Raw genomic sequence first — 18,419 nt, forward strand, 5'->3', positions numbered from 1 at the left:
AAAGCAGAATGGGGGGAGGGGGGAATCAATAGTTATGCGTAGTAATAGAATTCTACACTCTTACTATCAAATGTTTTTGAATTGAGTATGCTATGTGACTTGCTCCCATGATGAATCTACTCTGTATATGCCCTCATAATGTAATGAGCCTCAAGTGTTCGTCATCTGCAATACTCCTTTGAGAACAACCCTAATCAGCCAATCTCTCCTTGTATTCGAAGCTATTCGTTCCAGGCAAACTAGTAAATCTCTTCTGCACTTGTTATAGCTCTAGCACATATAGTGTAGTGACCAGAACTGCATGCAATAATCCCCTAACCAATGCCCTTGAGATCCCCAGGACTTTAAACTTTCTCTGCCCCTATGGTAACTATCATATGCTCTATTTTATTTAGAAGGTATATATTAAAGAGAAATCAGAGTTGTTACTGTACCAACCTGAACTCCACATTGAATCTCTCAGACTTTCAAAAATTAGGTACAAAAAAGCTGAAATGACTGCTAACATTTCATCCATGCTATTGTTAGCTTGATGTTATTTTAATAACCTTGTTTTCCATCTTTGCAGTAATTTTTTTTGTAGGAGACAAAGTAAATTTTGAAATTTGTAATTATGTGGATTAACCATACGTTATGGATTGACAAAACATGAAGTTGACATTTTTGTTTGTTCTTTACCACGATGTCCTTACACCTCATACGAAAAATTTTCCATATTTTAGGTTTTCTTGAGCTGCAGGTGATGTTGCTAAGAACTAACTGATCATTTATCCTTTGTTCTTTTTCAGGTGGGAGAAAGCCTTCTCCTTCTGTGCAACAAATTACCTCTGAGAAAAGTCCATTGATTTGTTTCATTTTTAATTTTTTCATGAATGCTGCAAAATAATTCTGTATGTTCAATGGAATGGTCCCTTTTTAATAACATGTAATGATTTCCGGCAAGAATTTTGAAGTATTTGAATGACCTTCCTGTTTTATTGATTGTCATTCTGACATTCAGAATAGTATCTTAATAGCAGTTATTTGCCTAATTGCAGAACAGTTGGACTGGTATGTGACTATGGTGAATTGCAGAGTTAAATAGTCACTCTCAAATCTAGTTTCAAGCCACTTAGTGCGGTGCTTCTTTTCAAAAAGTAGTGTAAAGCTGATTCCCAGTGTCTGTAACTGGTGGCATAGAAACTGATTATTTGGATACTATCGGGTCTTTTCAGAGACTCCTGGATAGGTACGTGGAGCTTAGAAAATTAGAGGGCTATGGGTAAGCCTAGGTAATTTTTAAAGTACATGTTCGGCACAGCATTGTGGGCCGAAGGACCTGTATTGTGCTGTAGATTTTCTCTGTTTTGACTCGCCCTAGGCTGCCAATAGTCAAATAGTCATTTATTCTAATTCTATATATCACTCTTTATTCTTTCCCCATGTTCTCATCAACTGCTCCCTCTCCTCCAGATTCCACCACACACTTACACTCAGGATTCAGGTTGTGTTCCGTCTATCCAGCTGCACTTAAGGTGGTGAAACTCCATGTTATTTCTCTGTGCCGTTGAGTCATTGTCGACTCATGGCAGCCCTAAGGATAGTGTACTCCTCAGGTTATCATCTGGCAGGTACTATACTATGTATTGGGAAACTCGTTCAATATGAAACTGATTTCAAGATGGTCATTTGTCAAATTGTATGCTGTCTTCGTCTGCTTTCCCTTTTACATTGATCAAAAGTAGACTAGCTGAAGATTGAAGATGTGCATTTTGTTACTGGACTTACCTGAAAATTAATGAGGTAAATTTTATGTTGTGGAATCCCCTTGCTGGTTTGCTTCACGGCAGCACTGTTTCTCTGTAATTATTAAGAGCCTGCAGGATGTTGGCGAGTATGGATTGAAAACTGGTTGTCACACGGAGAAGGGAGTTCAGATAAATGGTCCTTTTAACGCTGAAACAATGTAACTTGTGGAGTACTCTAGGAGTTTATTCTTAACTCGCAGCTGTTTACTATTTACATTAATGACTTGGATGGAACAAGTGTAATCCAGTTAATTGGATACATGGGGATCAGTATATTTTGGACCAATTAAGAAGTTGCCCCAAGTTTCATTATCTTTAGCCCTTAACTCTGAGTGGAGTCATCGGGATGCTGTCTTTGACGGCTTTTTATTTTAGCAGGCTTTCTTATTTTTACGAGGCCGAGTTGCTAGCTCGACGCTCAACCCAGCACAGATGGAAAGTGTGCAAGGGAGCCGGCTGGATTCAAACTTGGGAGCCTTCGCTCTGAAGTCCGGTGCTGATGCCACTACGTCAACAGCCGGTTCTAAAGTTTCATGGAAATAGTTAAAAATTGGTGTGTATACATGCATGTGTGTGTGATACAATATGTATTTAATTGAAACATAGAGCAAATTAGAATACTACCAATACAACTACAGTACTATAAAGATGTACTAGTTACTAATAGTTAATGATGGAGGAATTCATCCAATGCACACTGCTATGTTCTTTTGATTGACTGTAAACAAAGTTTACACAGACACTTAGTGCATATGATGAGCTGCCTTCATTGCATTCCTGCATGAAGTAGTGTCAAAAAGCACTTTTAAACTTGGCATCCAGTGCAATTGAGTAATGTAACACAAACACATACAATTGATGCTATGCATGTGACTGGCACAAAGTTTAAAAATTGTTTAGCAACAATCTGTCATCCCAATTAGGCAGCATAGCATCATAAATAAAGAAAGGGAATCCCGGCTATTTTTTTGATTAGTTTTTGTTCTTTAAGAGTTGTCCTAAATAAGCTGTCCTGATTAACCAAGTGCCCAACTAACTAGAATCCACTGTATTCCCAAGTTTTGCTGATGATACAAAACCAGGTGGAAGGGCATACTGTGATTTTTAAAAACATTCATTCTGTGCCAGGGTGTAGATACTGACTGGGCAAAAACTCAGCAAATGGAGTTTGAGGCAGTGAGAGGTTATGAATTTCAGTTAGATTAATCAAAAGGTGGATTACTATCTAAATGGAGAGAGATTGTAATTAATTGAAGCTTCAAGGGATCTAGGTATTCTAGTACATGAATTACAAACATTTATTGGAAAGGTGTTTAAGTTTCAGATCATGGAGTTTTAAAGTTGGTGAGTGGCAGCAAGTCTATACCTGGAATACTGCTCAGTTTTGAATTGTGTACCTACTAAACGATATAGCACTGAATGTAGTGTACACTTTTATTCTGGCTCCTTCCCCTTTCCTTTCCAGTCCCAATGAAGGATCTTGGCCCAAAGTGTTGACTGTTTATTCATTTCAATAGATGCTGCCTGACCTGCTGAGTTCCTCTAGAATTTTGTGTATTGCTCAAGTACAGAGTTCCCAACATTTTTAATGCCATGGACCCCTAGCATTAACTGAGGGCCCATGGGCCCCAGGCTGATAGAACAGAGGTAGTGTAAGGAGATCTGCTAGTTAATTCCTGGTTGAAGGGTTGTCCTGTTAAGAGAAGCTGGCAGTTTAGGTCAGTATTCCTTGGTAAACGAATCGAGGGCTGCTCATTTAAAATTGAGTGGAAATTTCTTGCTGAAGATTGATGAACCTTTGTAATTCTCTGCCCCAGAGGGCAATGGAAGCCAAACCATTACATATAATTAAGGTGGAGAGTTCAAATCAGCTGAGGTCGACCATGATCATATTGAACAGCAGAGTGGTCTTGGGACTTGGTGGTCCACTCCTCATCCTTTTTTCTTCTTGCATTCTTATTATTTCAGCCCATTAGCTAAGGAGGAATACCTACGAAGTATTAACTATAGGATAATTCGTAAAACCAATTTGGATTTCTAATTGCCTTAAATAGTGCTTTACTTTTCACATAAAATGTACACTGAAGACCTTGAAATATCCAAACCAAATATACATTCAGCTAAAATAGAACAATATTGTGTTTTGTCTTTGTGACAATATTTATCTTAAAAAAAAAGGAACAGATTGTTTTATCATCCAGCCTTGGTCCCTAATTTATAATTTTGCAAGAAATGCTTATTTATTATCTTTAGATAACTCCATTTGACCCTGTTCTGCTATCTTCCATCAATTCATGTTCTTGTAATTTTTGTGCTTGTGAAGCGGGTTACTGTTCAGCAGAAGAATTTTATAAAAACCAGTGGATGCTGTTCCTTTCTTTCTCAGAAATCAAATATTTTGGTAATAGTTAAGCTGTAGGCTTCTATTTATCTTGCCTTTATCTTTCTGTCGTGGCCTCTGTAAACGAGACCTTGTGACATAATGTGACCCACAGTGCCATGTTTAAAGTTGCTGTTTGCTGTAACTCTATCCAAAATCGTTTGTGGCATGAGATATTAGAGTCTGCCAAACACTTAAATGGAAATTTATATCCAAAGAAGTACTGGAATGGTTAGCTCTTACTGTGATGCTGAGGAACTCACAACTGATGTCCTTTATTTAGATAGGAAAAATGTCACTTGGACAGGATTTGATATGGTTGTTACCCAGCGACAGTACCACAAGAAGGGCAAGATTCTGCATGACTCTGTTTACTAACTCCAGCGCATAAAAATGATTAGTACTCGAAGATTGCCAGTATCACTGGAACATTTCTGGGGTATATATTTTTTACATGATTATCCCCTATTTTGCAAATGATATACTTGGTACTGATTCCCTACTCTGACACACTGCTTTGTTCCTTAAACCTAACTACTTATGTGCTTGTGTTGCATTGTGGTGTAACTTCAAACTCCTCACCTTTCTGCAACACCTTTGCTTGTATGATATATGTATGATGTCAGTGTTAAACACCACCATGACAGAAGAGAGAAAATGATGTAATAAAGTGACTTATGTAAATATTAATTCTGGTTTGAATAAAACTGAAAGGTAATACAATATCTTCTACCTTGTTAACTTTGTAACATTCAGGTTGACTTGGAATCTGCAGTGTGTGCTTTATGTTTACACTTTGAAGGTTCATTTTACTGTGTCTATCCCCTGCTTTCTTTCTCCCTAGTATTGCTACAAAAGAAAAGTTTCTATTCATATAATCCCTTTGCACTATTAAAGCCTGAAATGAGCTTCAAGGAGCATTGTCAAACAGAACTTGATTCTGGGTCATGTATGAGAAATTGCAAATGAAAGAGATGTCCAAAAGAATGATTGAGATGGGATTTAAGAATGCTTTGAGATGCTCGTTTGGAGAGGTTCTGTTGGTATTGGGTTTGTTGACTGCAAAGATCTGAACTCAAATGAAGATCTTAAGCCCTATCCACTTATATATAGCTACAAGTACCCTCAGTAAAAGGTTGTTCTGTAGCTACGTACTCTTCAATGGCTAGGTCTTTTCCCTGTTTATCCCCACTGTGAATTTAGATGTTAATATCCACTAGCTGAGTGGTGGGATTCTTCCCCAACAAGGAGGACATATTTCCAGCTAACAAAGTAGTTTAACCGTTTCCAAATTACAAAACATTTCCAAAGCAAAATATTTCCAAAACGGGTACAATTCCCATAAGCTGGAAAGGCATACTAATGAGTTGTAGATAAAGATTAAAGACGGTACTGGATTCTAGCCAGACAGTCTTTCTGCAATTCTTGCTGTTCCGTGACCATTCCTAACAAGCCTAACTTCTTTTTTGCATTTATATTGTTTCTCTGCCGCTTGGGTGACTTCACACGTGATATTTTCAGATACCTTTGTATACAGTCTAAAAGCTTCTGGTGACAAAGTTCTCAGATGTCCACATTTAATGCTGTGAAGCTGACTCTGAGCACTCAAATCTTCAAACTATTAATAGCTCAATTATTTGATGTGCTAAGTGATACCAATCTGGTCTGCGAGCTTCCTTGAACCAAATAGCCTAGTCAGAGTTGCCTGGTTTGAAACGAGCCAATTAACATAAAATCCATTGTTTTACAATGCAGGCAGCCCAGGTGCTGTTGGCCATTACTGTATGTTCGGCAAGCTTCGCTTTTAACTTCGGACTGAGTGCTTGCCATTCACATTAACAACTGTCTCCCATTTATGGCAAGAAGCTGAACTAAGAATATTGGCTGGAAGTTTAACTTGTAGAAATCAAAGAGTTGTTTTTTTTTAAGTGTCAGCTGCTATGTTAGAAAGCTGAGTTTGACAATACAGACTTGTCTGGAGTTTAATACCGACAAGTGTGAGGTATTGCACTTTGGAAGGACAAACCAAGGTAGAACATACAAGGTAAATGATAGGGCACTGAAGAGTGCAGTAGAACAGAGGGATTGGGTGTACAGATTCCAAATTCCCTAAAAGTGGCGTCACAGATAGATAGGGTCATAAAGAGAACCTTTGGTACATGGGCCTTTATTAATCAAAGTATTGAGTATAAGAGTTGGAATGTTATGGTGAGGTTGTATAAGGCATTGGTGAGGCTGAAATTGGAGTATTGTGTACAGTTTTGGTCGCCAGATTACAGGAAGCATATTAATAAGGTTGAAAGAGTGCAGAGAAGGTTTACAAGGGTGTTGCCGGGACTTGAGAAAGTGAGTTATAGAGAGGTTGAATAGGTTAGGACTTTATTCCCTGGAACGTAGAAGAATGAGGGGAGATTTGATAGTGGTATATGAAATTATGATGGGTATAGATAGTGAATGCAAGCAGGCTTTTTCCACTGAGGCCAGGGTTAAGGGACACACAAAAAGTTGCTGGTGAACGCAGCAGGCCAGGCAGCATCTCTAGGAAGAGGTACAGTTGACGTTTCGGGCCGAGACCCAGACTGGGAGATTGTTTCGCTAAACACCTACGCTCTGTCCATCAGAGAAAGCAGGATCTCCCAGTGGCCACACATTTTAATTCCATGTCCCACTCCCATTCCGATATGTCTATCCACGGCCTCCTCTACTGTAAAGATGAAGCCACACTCAGGTTGGAAGAACAACACTTTATATTCCGTCTGGGTAGCCTCCAACTTGATGGCATGAACATTGATTTCTCTAACTTCTGCCAATACCCCACCTCCCCCTCGTACCCCATCCGTTATTTATTTATGTACACACATTCTTTTTCTCTCTCTCCTTTTTCTCCCTCTGTCCCTCTCACTATACCCCTTGCCCATCCTCCGGGCTCCTCCCCCCCCTTTTACTTTCTCCCTAGGCCTCCTGTCCCATAATCCTCTCATATCCCTTTTGCCAATCAACTGTCCAACTCTTGGCTTCATCCCTCCCCCTCCTGTCTTCTCCTAAAAAATTTTAGATCTCCCGCTCCCCCTCCCACTTTAAAATCTCTTACTAACTATTCTTCAGATAGTCTTGACGAAGGGTCTCAGCCCGAAACATCGACTGTACCTCTTCCTAGAGATGCTGCCTGGCCTGCTGCATTCACCAGCAACTTTTATGTGTATTGCTTGAAATTCTAGCATCTGCAGATTTCCTCGTACATGGGTTAAAAGTGAAGGGGGAAAAGTTTAAAGGGAACATGGGGGGGGGGCCTTCTTCACACAGAGTGGTGGGAGTGCGGAATGAGCTGCCAGATGAAGTGGTAAGTGTGGGCTCACTTTTAATATTTAAGAAAACTTGGACAGGTGCATGGTTGAGAGATGTATGGAGGGATATGGTCCAGGTGCAGGTCAGTGGGACTAGGTAGAAAAATGGTTGGGCACAGCCAAGAAGGGCCAAAAGGCCTGTTTCTGTGCTGTAATGTTCTGTGGTTCTATAGTTTAAAAAAAAGGCTCCGGGTTATATATGGTGACATATATGTACTTTGATAATTTACTTATAAATAAATAAACTTTGAAGCCAATGGTTGAACTGTTTTTCTCTGCTTTGTGACTATCTGTGATTGAGAAGTCAGAATTAGAGAAGCACAGTCTCAGGTTACGGTGCTGTTAAGACTGGACATGGCATGTTTTAGGCCTAAATGGATTGGAAACCAAGGATGAAAATTTTAATCAATGTTACCTGGAACTAATAGTTAGCAAGAATAAGGGGAGGCAGCTGAACTGAACTTGCAAGTTCGGGCATGCAGAGCTGTGTCCACTGAAGGCCAGCCTGGAGGCGATTATAATGGCCATGTCTCTGCTTAACCTTAGACGCAGTCTTCAGCTGCAGACAATTTGAGGCAATGCTGGCGTTGGGTAATTAGGAAGGTGGATTGTTTTGTGGTCCTTGGCTCATCTGGGAAGTAGACATAACACACAGGTTGCAAACAGTCTCATCCACTTTTGGACAGTTGCTAAGAGAACATTAGGGACAGTTTGTGCCAGACTAAAGGTACTGGCATTGATTCTCCCTGTAGTCAGGGAGACAGTAACAGAATAGTAACCTGGCAATGTAAAGATCAAATGGGATCACAGGGAAGACCTTGAGGTGTTATCAATGTATATGTGGAAATTTGCTGTGTTTTCAGGTAAATCTTCCTGAGGGGTAATAGATGAGAACTAGTGAGCTGGTTTCAGCTCCCAGTTCCCACCACTTCCTTTAAGGAGTTTGTACATTCTCCTCGTGACTACATGAATGTCCTCTGGGTGCTCAGCTTTCCTTGCACAATCCAAAGATGTACCAGTTGGTAGGTTAATTGGAGATTATAAATCAGAATCAGGTTTATCATCATCGGTGTGTGTCAAGAAATTTGTTAATTTAGCAGCAGTTCAATGCAATACATGATGAAGAAAAAATAAGTAAATCAATTACAGTATGTATATTGAATAGAATAAAAATTGTGCAAAAACAAATATATTTTTAAAAAAAAGTGAGGTAGTGTTCATGGGTTCGATATCCATTTAGGAATCGGGTTGCACAGGGGAAGAAGCTGTGCCTTCAGGCTTCTGTACCACCTACCTGATGGTAGCAGTGAGAAAGGGGCATGTTCTGGGTGCTTGGGGTCCTTAATAATGGACACTGCTTTTCTGAGACACTGCTCCTTGAAGATGTCCTGGGAACTTTGTAGGCTAGTACCCAAGATGGAGACAACTAAATTTACGACCCTCTGCAACTTTTCTCGGCCTTTTGCAGTAGCTAGCCACCATACCAGACAGTGATGCAGCCTGTCAGAATACTCTCCACAGTATATCTATCGAAGTTTTTGAGTGTATTTGTTGATATACCAAATCTCTTCAAACTCCTAATGAAGTACAGGCACTGTCTTGCTTCCTTTATAATTGCATCAATATGTTGGGACCAGGTTAAGTCCTCAAAGATCTTGACACCAAGGAACTTGAAACTGCTCACTCTCTCCACTTCTGATCTGTCTGAGGGTTGGTACATGTTCCTTCGTCTTGTCTTCCTGAACTCCACAATCAGCTCTTTCATCTTACTGATGTTGAGTGCCAGCTTGTTGCTGCGATCCCACTCCTAGTTGGCATATCTCGCTCCTGCACACCCTCTCGTCTCCATCTGAGAATCTACCAGCAATGGTTGTAATGGTTGTGGGAGGAGAAGATGGCGGCACGACGCAGCGCGCGCGGCCTCTCCAGTGAAATGATATTGTATTTGTTAAATAGGGGGCCGTGCACAATTCTGATTTGATGGAGACAGACGTGAGAAGCATGGGGGAACATCTGGAGAAACTTCTGAAATGCCCGGTTGGCTGCCGCTGCTACTGTGCGATCGAGAATCTCCGGAGGGTAGGCCCCAAATCCTCGGCTTTGCCTGTTGCTGGCAGCTGGGGCCGGGGTCGAAGCATTCGGCAGAGATGGTGCTCGGTGTTGGAGGGCTGGTCGGAGGCTCGAAGTTTTCGGATGACTCAGAGTCGTACTATGGTTGTGTGCTTCCAGGATGCTGCATCGGCAAGTTTGCGGCGCTGGAAGCTCATGGCAGGAAGAATTTTCTTCCTTCTCCCGTCAGCGTGAGATGTGGGACTTTTGAGAGACTTTGAATTTTTTTTGACTGTGCCCATGACCTGTCCTTCATCAAGTTACGGTATTGCTTGCACTGTTGTAACTATATGTTGTAATTATGTGGTTTTTGTCAGTTTTTCAGTCTTGGTCTGTCTTGTGTTTCTGTGATATCACACTGGAGGAACATTGTATCATTTCTTAATGCATGCATTACTAAATGACAATAAAAGAGGACTACATGTCCTCATAATCTAATCTCATCAAATCTATAGATGGTATTTGAGCTATGCCTAGCCACACAGTCATGGGTATTGAGAGAGTAAAGCAGTGGGCTAAATTGTCCCATGGTTAGGCTAGGGTTAGGTCTGGAGCGGCATGGGTAGAAGGGCCTTCTCTGTACGGTAACTCAATAATTGACACAGATGCAAACACGAGGAAATCTGCAAAAAAAAAATGCTGGTGAACGCAGCAGGCCAGGCAGCATCTATAGGAAGAAGTACAGTCAACGTTCCGGGAGAGGAGCCTCCAAATCTTTCGATCTTTCAGTTAGTCCTGACGAAGGGTCTCAGTCCGAAACGTCGACTGTATCTCTTCCTATAGATGCTGCCTGGTCAATTGACACAGATGAATTGGTTCAAGGGTGAGAATAGAAAAATAAAATGAATTTTTGGCTCAAAAGCAATAGGTGAGGAATAATGAGTGACCTTCCCTGTTGGATCACTGTGTCGGGCTTTCATGAAGGATGGTGCGGTTGACTGAACTAAAGGCTACAGACAGGTCAAGGATGAAAAACATCTTTATTGGGATGTGATTTGCTACATTGTTCCAAGCCATTTTAAACTAATATATCTAACAGTAAGATGGTAGCACGCTTGGACGAAGTGGCCAACCAAAGGTGCTTTTGTCATTTTGAAATGTCTTTATGATCGCAATTTAATGCTGGAAATGGGAACTTCAAGTGCTGTAGGCCTACCCCATCAGCTAGTTGCTCCTTAGCAGAGGAGCTGGATGTGGTGTGGACTGTACTGCTGCAATGGAGTCAGCATACGAAGGCGGTGTGCAGGCTAGCAATGAGTGATTGTCTTGGACATTTTTCTTGTGATTGCAAAACCCTTTTGGACATTGGTAATGAAAAATGCTGCAAGTCCGGTTCACTAGTTCATTGCTACGACTGATGGCAGGGGAGCCGCGTGGTCTCAGTTATAGCGAGGATAAGGCCTTGTGCCGCAGGCCAGGAGGGGAGATGTTGGAGGGCTGGCCACTCCCGCTGACACTGTCTTCCAGTGTTCACTTAGTGGAAGACGAGCTGAAGAGTGTGCTTGCATATGTTCTTGTCAACAACACCCATGTACCATCAATTTACAGGACACTTGCGACCTGGGCTATATTTTTTTGTGTGGCTGTTTACAGCCATGAATGTGCCATGTGCTGTGTATGACTGTTGGTACTGCTTTGCACTTTGACCCCAAAGAAACTGCTTTGTTTGTGTTCCTGAATATTCATGTATGGTTGAATGATATTAAACTTGAATTTGAACTTAATCAAAACTGGTTGACTGCAATTTAACAAGAAAATCCAAAGCACGTGTGTTGCCATGGGTATACACCATTGAAATGAAATACTGTAGCTTAAGTATTTTGAGAGATACCTTGTGCACTAAAAAATTGGTGAGATGTGATACCGGGCAATACTAGAGGACCTCCTTTATGGTGAGTGGGGGAAAGTTTAGGGGAGATGTTAGGAAAAAAAAACTACGGTTGAGGCTGATATAATGGAGACATAAAAAAAAAAAGCAGCTCTTAAGTAGACACCTGGATATCAGAAAAATGGAGGCAGGAGGAAAGGGTTTGATTGTGAAGTAGGTATATACTGGTAGACAGCCGGGCCTGTACTCTCTTTTATGAGATGATGAGGATTGCTGGTAGAGGTATGGTGCAGCAGTAAGGAGGACATTGGATGAATTGGAGTCGTTTCAAAAACAATTCCTTGATAAGATGGACATAGGTTTGAGAGACTACACATTGAAGGACATTAAAAGGGAGGTTATAGGACATAGAAAGTTACAATACTGATAGAACATTGCATTAATGACAGACTGTTTGGTCCACGATGTTGTGCCCATCTTGATGTCAATTTGTACCTCATGTTCTTCTCCTTTGTATCATCCATATCCCTCCATTCCATTCATGTCTATCTAAAAGCCTTTTAAATGCCACCAAATTGCCTGCTTCCACTAGGACCCCAGGAACCTATTCCATGCACTTGCCACTAAGTTTAAAATAAAATCTACTTGCCCAGCACTTTCCCTTTAAACTTTTACACCTCCCCTTGCTGCACACCCAGCTTTCTAATAAACATCTGGTGTTGGACGTTTTACCCTGGGGAAAGATTCTGACTGTCAACCCTATCTGTGCGTCTCATAATTTTAAGCCTTTCAGGGTTCCAGTCAGCCTCCTTTGCTTGGGGACGACGATCCAAATACATCCATCCTTGTAGCTCATAGGCCGGCTGGTGGCGTAGTGGCATCAGCGCTGGACTTTAGGGTGGAAGGTCTCGAGTTCAAATCCAGCGGGCTCCCATGCACGCTTTCCATCCGTGCTGGGTTAAGTGTCGAGCTAGCAACTCAACCTCATTTTAAAAAAAAAAGAAGAAATTGCCTGCTGCAGGAACATCAACAGTAAAAGTTAATGGCCTATGCTCTCTTGTGAGTTGAAAGGCAATTTCTCTTTCTCTTGTAGCTCATAATGATCCAAACAACATTCTGGTAAATCTCTTCTGCACCCTCTCCACAGTCCCCTGTGGCAACCACAACAGTTTACAATACTTTGTAATGCTGTAGAGCTGCTGCTTGGTGTTACTACTCTTGTGCTCAATACCCTGACCAATGAAGGCAAGTGTGCCATATGTTGCCTTTACCACCGTGCCTATTTGCATAAGCACTTTCAGTGAACTATGTACCTTCAGCACAAGATCTGTCTGTTCCTCAATGCCATTAAGGGGTCAATCATTAACTGTATACTTTCATTTGCCCTTCTAAAGAGCAGCATCTTACACTTGCCAGAATTACACTGCATCTGCTGCTTCTCTGCTCATTCTCTAATAATTTAAATTGTGCAGCCAATTGAGCCTTCATACAAATTCATAAATAAGTACCCACTGCTAAATAAATCCCAGGGGAAAAGTTGTCATATGCCGTCAAACTCTCATTTGTGTTATTACTAACGAGTCAAAAAATTGCTTTAAATTCAATGCATGTTCATGTCTGTAGCAAATTCCTCGTAAACCACTTCAAATGGTTGGAGTTCCACATGTACTACAGATCAATGTTTTTGTGTATAATTCCAGAGATTTTTAAAAAAAAAGTATCAGAAATTACCTGCTCTTTGTACATCCACACTAACTAGTAATTGATTACTTGTCTATGCACTTAGTTTCTGGAATGTTAGTAATAGCTCAGATACAGTGTCTAAGCAATATACTGACTTTCAGGTAGGAGTACAAGTTAATGAAGTGAACTTCATAACATAAACTTTGGAAAATGTGAATTAGGCTCTAAAAAAACCACACCGGTGGTGGGGTGGGAGGAGAGGACTTGCTGTGGTATCAAATAAATTCAATTTCTGGGATGTGGATATTGTTGATTATATTCTTTCTGCTGTCTTAAATTGCCCCAACAATGTACTGATTAATTACTGCTGTTCTCCCTTACTGCAACAAGCAAGGAGGCCATGCAGCCTATTGAGTTCATGTTAACTCCTGGCAGAGCAATCTCATCCCCATCTTTCCCCATCTTATTTCCATTGTCCTAGTATTTATTTATTTATTTATTTATTTATTCTGTCCCTCTGTCCCTCTGTCCCTCTGTCCCTCTGTCCTCCCAATGATTTTCTTACTAACTTGCACTAAGGGGTAATTCACAATAACAAAGCAATAAGCCAGCTATGGGATGCATGATGAAACTGGTATCCACTGGAGCTCTTTGCAGTAAGTGGGGGAATGTGCAGGCAGGCCAACGTCAAGATCAAACCTAGATCCATAGAGCAGTGAGGCAGCGCTTGTAGTTGCATCAGCATGTCACTAGTGAGAGTGCTTTCAAAATGTGGTTACATATGAACTTCCATAATTTAAACCAGCTTTGAAGAAAGCTGTGTTTAACTTGGTAGTATAACATGCAAGTTGGTGAAGTGTTTCCATATGCCAGTTGGACAAGGATTGTCCTTGTTTGTAGAGAGAGCAGATTTAGGAAGTGCTTTGGAGTAAACTGAGCATGAAATGGCTGTGCATCATGTAACTTGTGAGACCTTCATTCTTGGTGCCATGGAACTTGTCGTGGATGTTTGAATCAGTTCTTAACACTGTCCTGGGTTGGCTGGGTGAGGAAGGCACCATTAACGGGTGACTATTTACGTGCAGCTACAATGGGAATTATCAAATATTCCTATTTAGGGCTGCTCTACTTGATCAACTGGTGGTAGTGTGCATGGACATCTTCAAACTCCCACTGCTGCTTTTGGAGGCTCCCAACTTCAAAAAAAAGTGACAATCGTACCAGTGCCCAAGAAGAGTAGTGGGGAGTTGTCTCAACGCCTATTGCCCAGATGCACTTGCATCTACTGTGAAGTGCTTTGAGTGGTTAGTCATGGATAGATTCAACTCCTGCCCAAGCAATGACCTGGACCTGCTACAGTTTGTGTCTTGCCACAAGAGGTCTATAGCAGATATTATCTCACTGACTGTCTACTCACTGGGTCAATAGCAATACCTACACTAGACTGCCATTTATTTACTACAGCTTGGCATTCAATACAATCATTCCCTCATTTCTAATCAACAAGCTCCAAAGCCTGGGCCTCCGCCTCCATCTGCAACTGGATCCTCAACTGGAGACCACAGCCTGTGCAGATCAGAAATACTCCTCTCTGACAATCAGCACTGACACATGTTGAGAATGTGTGCTTAGTCCACTGTTCTACTCTCTACAATCACGATTGTGTGACTAGGCACAGTTCAAATGCCATCTGTAAATTTGCTGATGACATAACTCTTGGCATAATTTCAGATGGTGACGAGGAGGCGTACAGAAGTGCGATAGATCAGCTGGTTGAGTGGTGTTACAGCAACAAGTTTGCACTCAACATCAGTAACACCAAGGAATTGCTTGTAGACTTTAGGAAGGGGAGGTTGGCGCACACTCCAATCCTCATCGAGGGATCAGAAGAGGAAAGGGTGAGCAGTTTCAAGTTCCTGAGTATCAGCATCACTGAAGATCTATCCTGGGCCAACATATTAATGCAGTTCCAAAGAAGGCATGGTAGTGGCTATATTTCATTAGGTGTTTAAGGAAATTTGTTACGTCACCAAAGAAGCTTGCAAATTTCCACAGATGTACCATTCCCACCCTCCCCCCACCTTCTTTACAGGGCCTCTGCCCCTTCCCTCTACAGTCCTGACGAAGGGTTCCGGCCTGAAACGTCGACCGATTCTTTTCCACGGATGCTGCCTGACCTGCTGAGCTCCTCCAGTGTGTTGTGAGTGTTGCATGTACCATTCTAACTGGTTGCATCACTGGTATGGAGGGGCTGCTGTACAGGATGAGGAAAAAGCTGCAGCAAGTTGTAAACTTTGTCAGCTCAGTCATGGGCGCTAGCCTCCCCAGCATTGAAGGCACCTTCAAAAGGCAATGCCTCAAAAAGGCAGCATCCATCATGAAGCACCCCCTCCACCCAGGACCTGCCCTGTTCTCATTGCTACCATCAAGGAGGACGCAGAGACACGCATGTATCCTTGAATACTGCCTCAGTATTTTTTCCTCTTTTTTAAACTAACTTAATTTTCTTTTTTATACATGCTTATTGTAACTTGTAGTTATTGTGTATTGCAATGTACTGCTGCCACATATACCAAAAAAAATTTTCATGACATGTGCCAGTGATATTAAACCTGATTCTGATTAATTCATCTGAGTTCACTAGGAGTATAAGGATGGTCACTGTAGGAGCTGGATGAAATCCTTTTTTTTTAATTCTGTGCTCCATTTTTTGTTACAGTGGAAATAACAGTATGCAGGGCACTCTTGGGTCTGGTATTTAGGATTTCTTGCTTTTTGTTATTACCAGATAGATTAAATTCCTTATTAGTGTTCTACATCAAATGAAGCCTAAATTAAAATGTGTGATCTGGATGTAAAATGACAAACTTAACTGTCCATACAGTTAGATATGTTAATTGGTTCAAGATCAGTGGAGGATGTTACCGTGTTGCCTCTGCATCTTAGTGGATCATGCTTTAAATAAATGTACGTGTTTCGTGGTCAATTCCAGGAGTGATAGTCACACACTTAAGTAAATTTAAAACTTTTCCTTTGGGCATCAAGTTCCTGTATTTTCCATTACTTGCATGGAAGTGATTATGGATTAACCATAAATTTCACAGATGATTGAAACCAGGTATGCTCTGTATCCTTAACAATTAGGTTATCACTACAGAACTCTGTCAGCCTCCCAAACTTAAGTTTTGAATTAGCATTACTGAAAGTTAAGATTGCAGATCCACGTACAGCTTTGGGTAATGTTGACTGATGTTTTGAGAATGTTGCTTTCTCTTCCTGAAGAGTTTGATCATAATAGCAAATGCTGGTAAAGTGGTGTTCTTGTCAACTTGAGGTCTCTATGGTGGAGTTTGGCTGGAAGTTTAATGGAGCTACTCTTATTCATACCAAAATGCAGTACCTGGTTTAAAGAAAACTGAATCTTCTCTTTTCTCTCCCCCCCCCCCCACGTTGAGTCTTGTCTTTGTCTTGGTGGATTCCTTCATATAGCTGTGGAAAAATTAGCTTCACTGCAAGGTGTGTTGTAGTTGGGAGTTGGGCTGTATCATGACAACTCTGTATTGTGGTATCAGGATGGAATGCCATTATGGTTGTGTTTCATTTGATTATGACCCAAGCTGCTTTTGTCAAATGAACGTATGTAATATTGTGTTGCCAGGGAAGGGTGATTCACATACTTGGGCTGTTTGTGACTTTACTGCTGACCCATTTCATAAATAAGTGAGGCCTTCTAGACACACAAACATGAGGAATTCTGCAGATGCTGGAAATTCAAGCAACACACATCAAAGTTGTTGGTGAACGCAGCAGGCCAGGCAGCATCTCTAGGAAGAGGTACAGTCGACGTTTCAGACCGAGTCCCTTTGTCAGGACAAACGTCCACTCGGCAGTTTGAACTTGAAGAGTAAAGATCTGGAGTAACAATTATTTTGTTCTCCTTTACACTGTATACTAGAAATGACAAATTTGCAGTTGACCAACACAACAAAAGATTTAAATCATCATCTGATTTAAAGCATACCATGAGGTCTAATTCGTTCAAAGAAGCAATTTTGGCTCATGCTTTCGTGGGCTGCAAGTTTAATTATGCCAGTGAACATTTTCTCCCACTGTGGTCTCTACACATTTATAAATACGGCCTTTGCTGCTATTTGAAAACGTTGATAAGGTCTGGCTTCTTTTGCCAGTGAGGAGAGGGGAAAGTTCCATTGTGCTTTTGATCAGACGTTCATTCAGATCTTCCACTATTAATATTTCAAAAATCATGTAGTAACAATTAAAGTGAATAACTTGTAGGTTTGGAATTGGTTTGATCATGGGAACTGACTTTATCTTAAAAATTAGGGTTTTGGTACTCATCAGTAAGGTTCAGAATTCCTGTTTCACTTGCAGTGGAGTTGGGAATTTCTTTATTGTGACGTTCATGTTTTGCATAAGTTTTTAAAAAATCTAACTTCAAATCCCTTGTAAAATATATTTGTCGGTAAACAAATGATTCTTTTTAAAACTAAGGTTTGTTATCTACTTCTACAAGCACTGATAGTAAAGATGACAATTGATATTACCATAATATGCACAGCTTGATATCTAGGGCTGCCTGTCTTTCTGAGGCTACATATCTTGTGTAGAAACAGCAAAGTACTCCTGTATTGAAAGTTTTGTCAATAGAATACGAAAAGATTACCTTCAAAACCAAATGAACTCATGAAAGGTTAATGGTGCATTTTGTATCATGTTGCTTTTTCTTTTTGCGAGAGATGATCCTGAAGGACAGAGTAACATTTGAGATCATCTAGATTAAATTAAATTGAATAATTTATGCAATACAGACAAAAGGAAGAGTTTAAATGGAAACTTAATTAAACTCTTTTCTTTTCCTTAACAGATTGGGTCCTTGAAAGACTACTACCACTTTTATCATAGTAGGACAATGAAGCGTTCAACTATTTCTAGTAGAGGAACACATAACTTCATCTCAATGGAACCCAAGGTATGAAGATTTTCATATTTTAATAAGCAGGAAAACCTTTTCCATAAAGGTGTTTAATAATTAATTTGTAATGTCATACAAGGATATGTTCTGAGATTGCTGAATTTGGACGAGTTGACATGTTATTTGGTAACTGAAGGGGAACGATGTTGAGGTCATGATTAGATTTGGGGAGTGTTCATTATATGGTGATCACCATACAGATGAAACATTCATTGACCATAATTAAAATGACACTGAAAGCTTGATCAAAGAATTACAAACTTCTCAAAGGGCTCAAACTATGTCAGTTCTGAAG

General features: G+C 40.7%; 1 protein-coding gene across 3 annotated transcripts in view; it reads left to right on the forward strand.

Annotated features, from left to right (window-relative positions):
* Positions 1-18,419, forward strand: part of pcsk5b (proprotein convertase subtilisin/kexin type 5b) — a 336,889-nt gene that overhangs the window by 8,947 nt on the left and 309,523 nt on the right. For all 3 annotated transcript variants that reach the window (XM_063068758.1, XM_063068760.1, XM_063068759.1), the window contains exon 2: positions 18,017-18,121. In XM_063068758.1, the coding sequence (XP_062924828.1) occupies positions 18,017-18,121 (105 nt within the window). The remainder of the gene's footprint in view (positions 1-18,016; positions 18,122-18,419) is intronic.

The sequence above is a fragment of the Mobula hypostoma genome, chromosome 16 (assembly GCF_963921235.1).
Source record: "Mobula hypostoma chromosome 16, sMobHyp1.1, whole genome shotgun sequence".
Lineage (NCBI taxonomy): Eukaryota > Metazoa > Chordata > Chondrichthyes > Myliobatiformes > Myliobatidae > Mobula > Mobula hypostoma.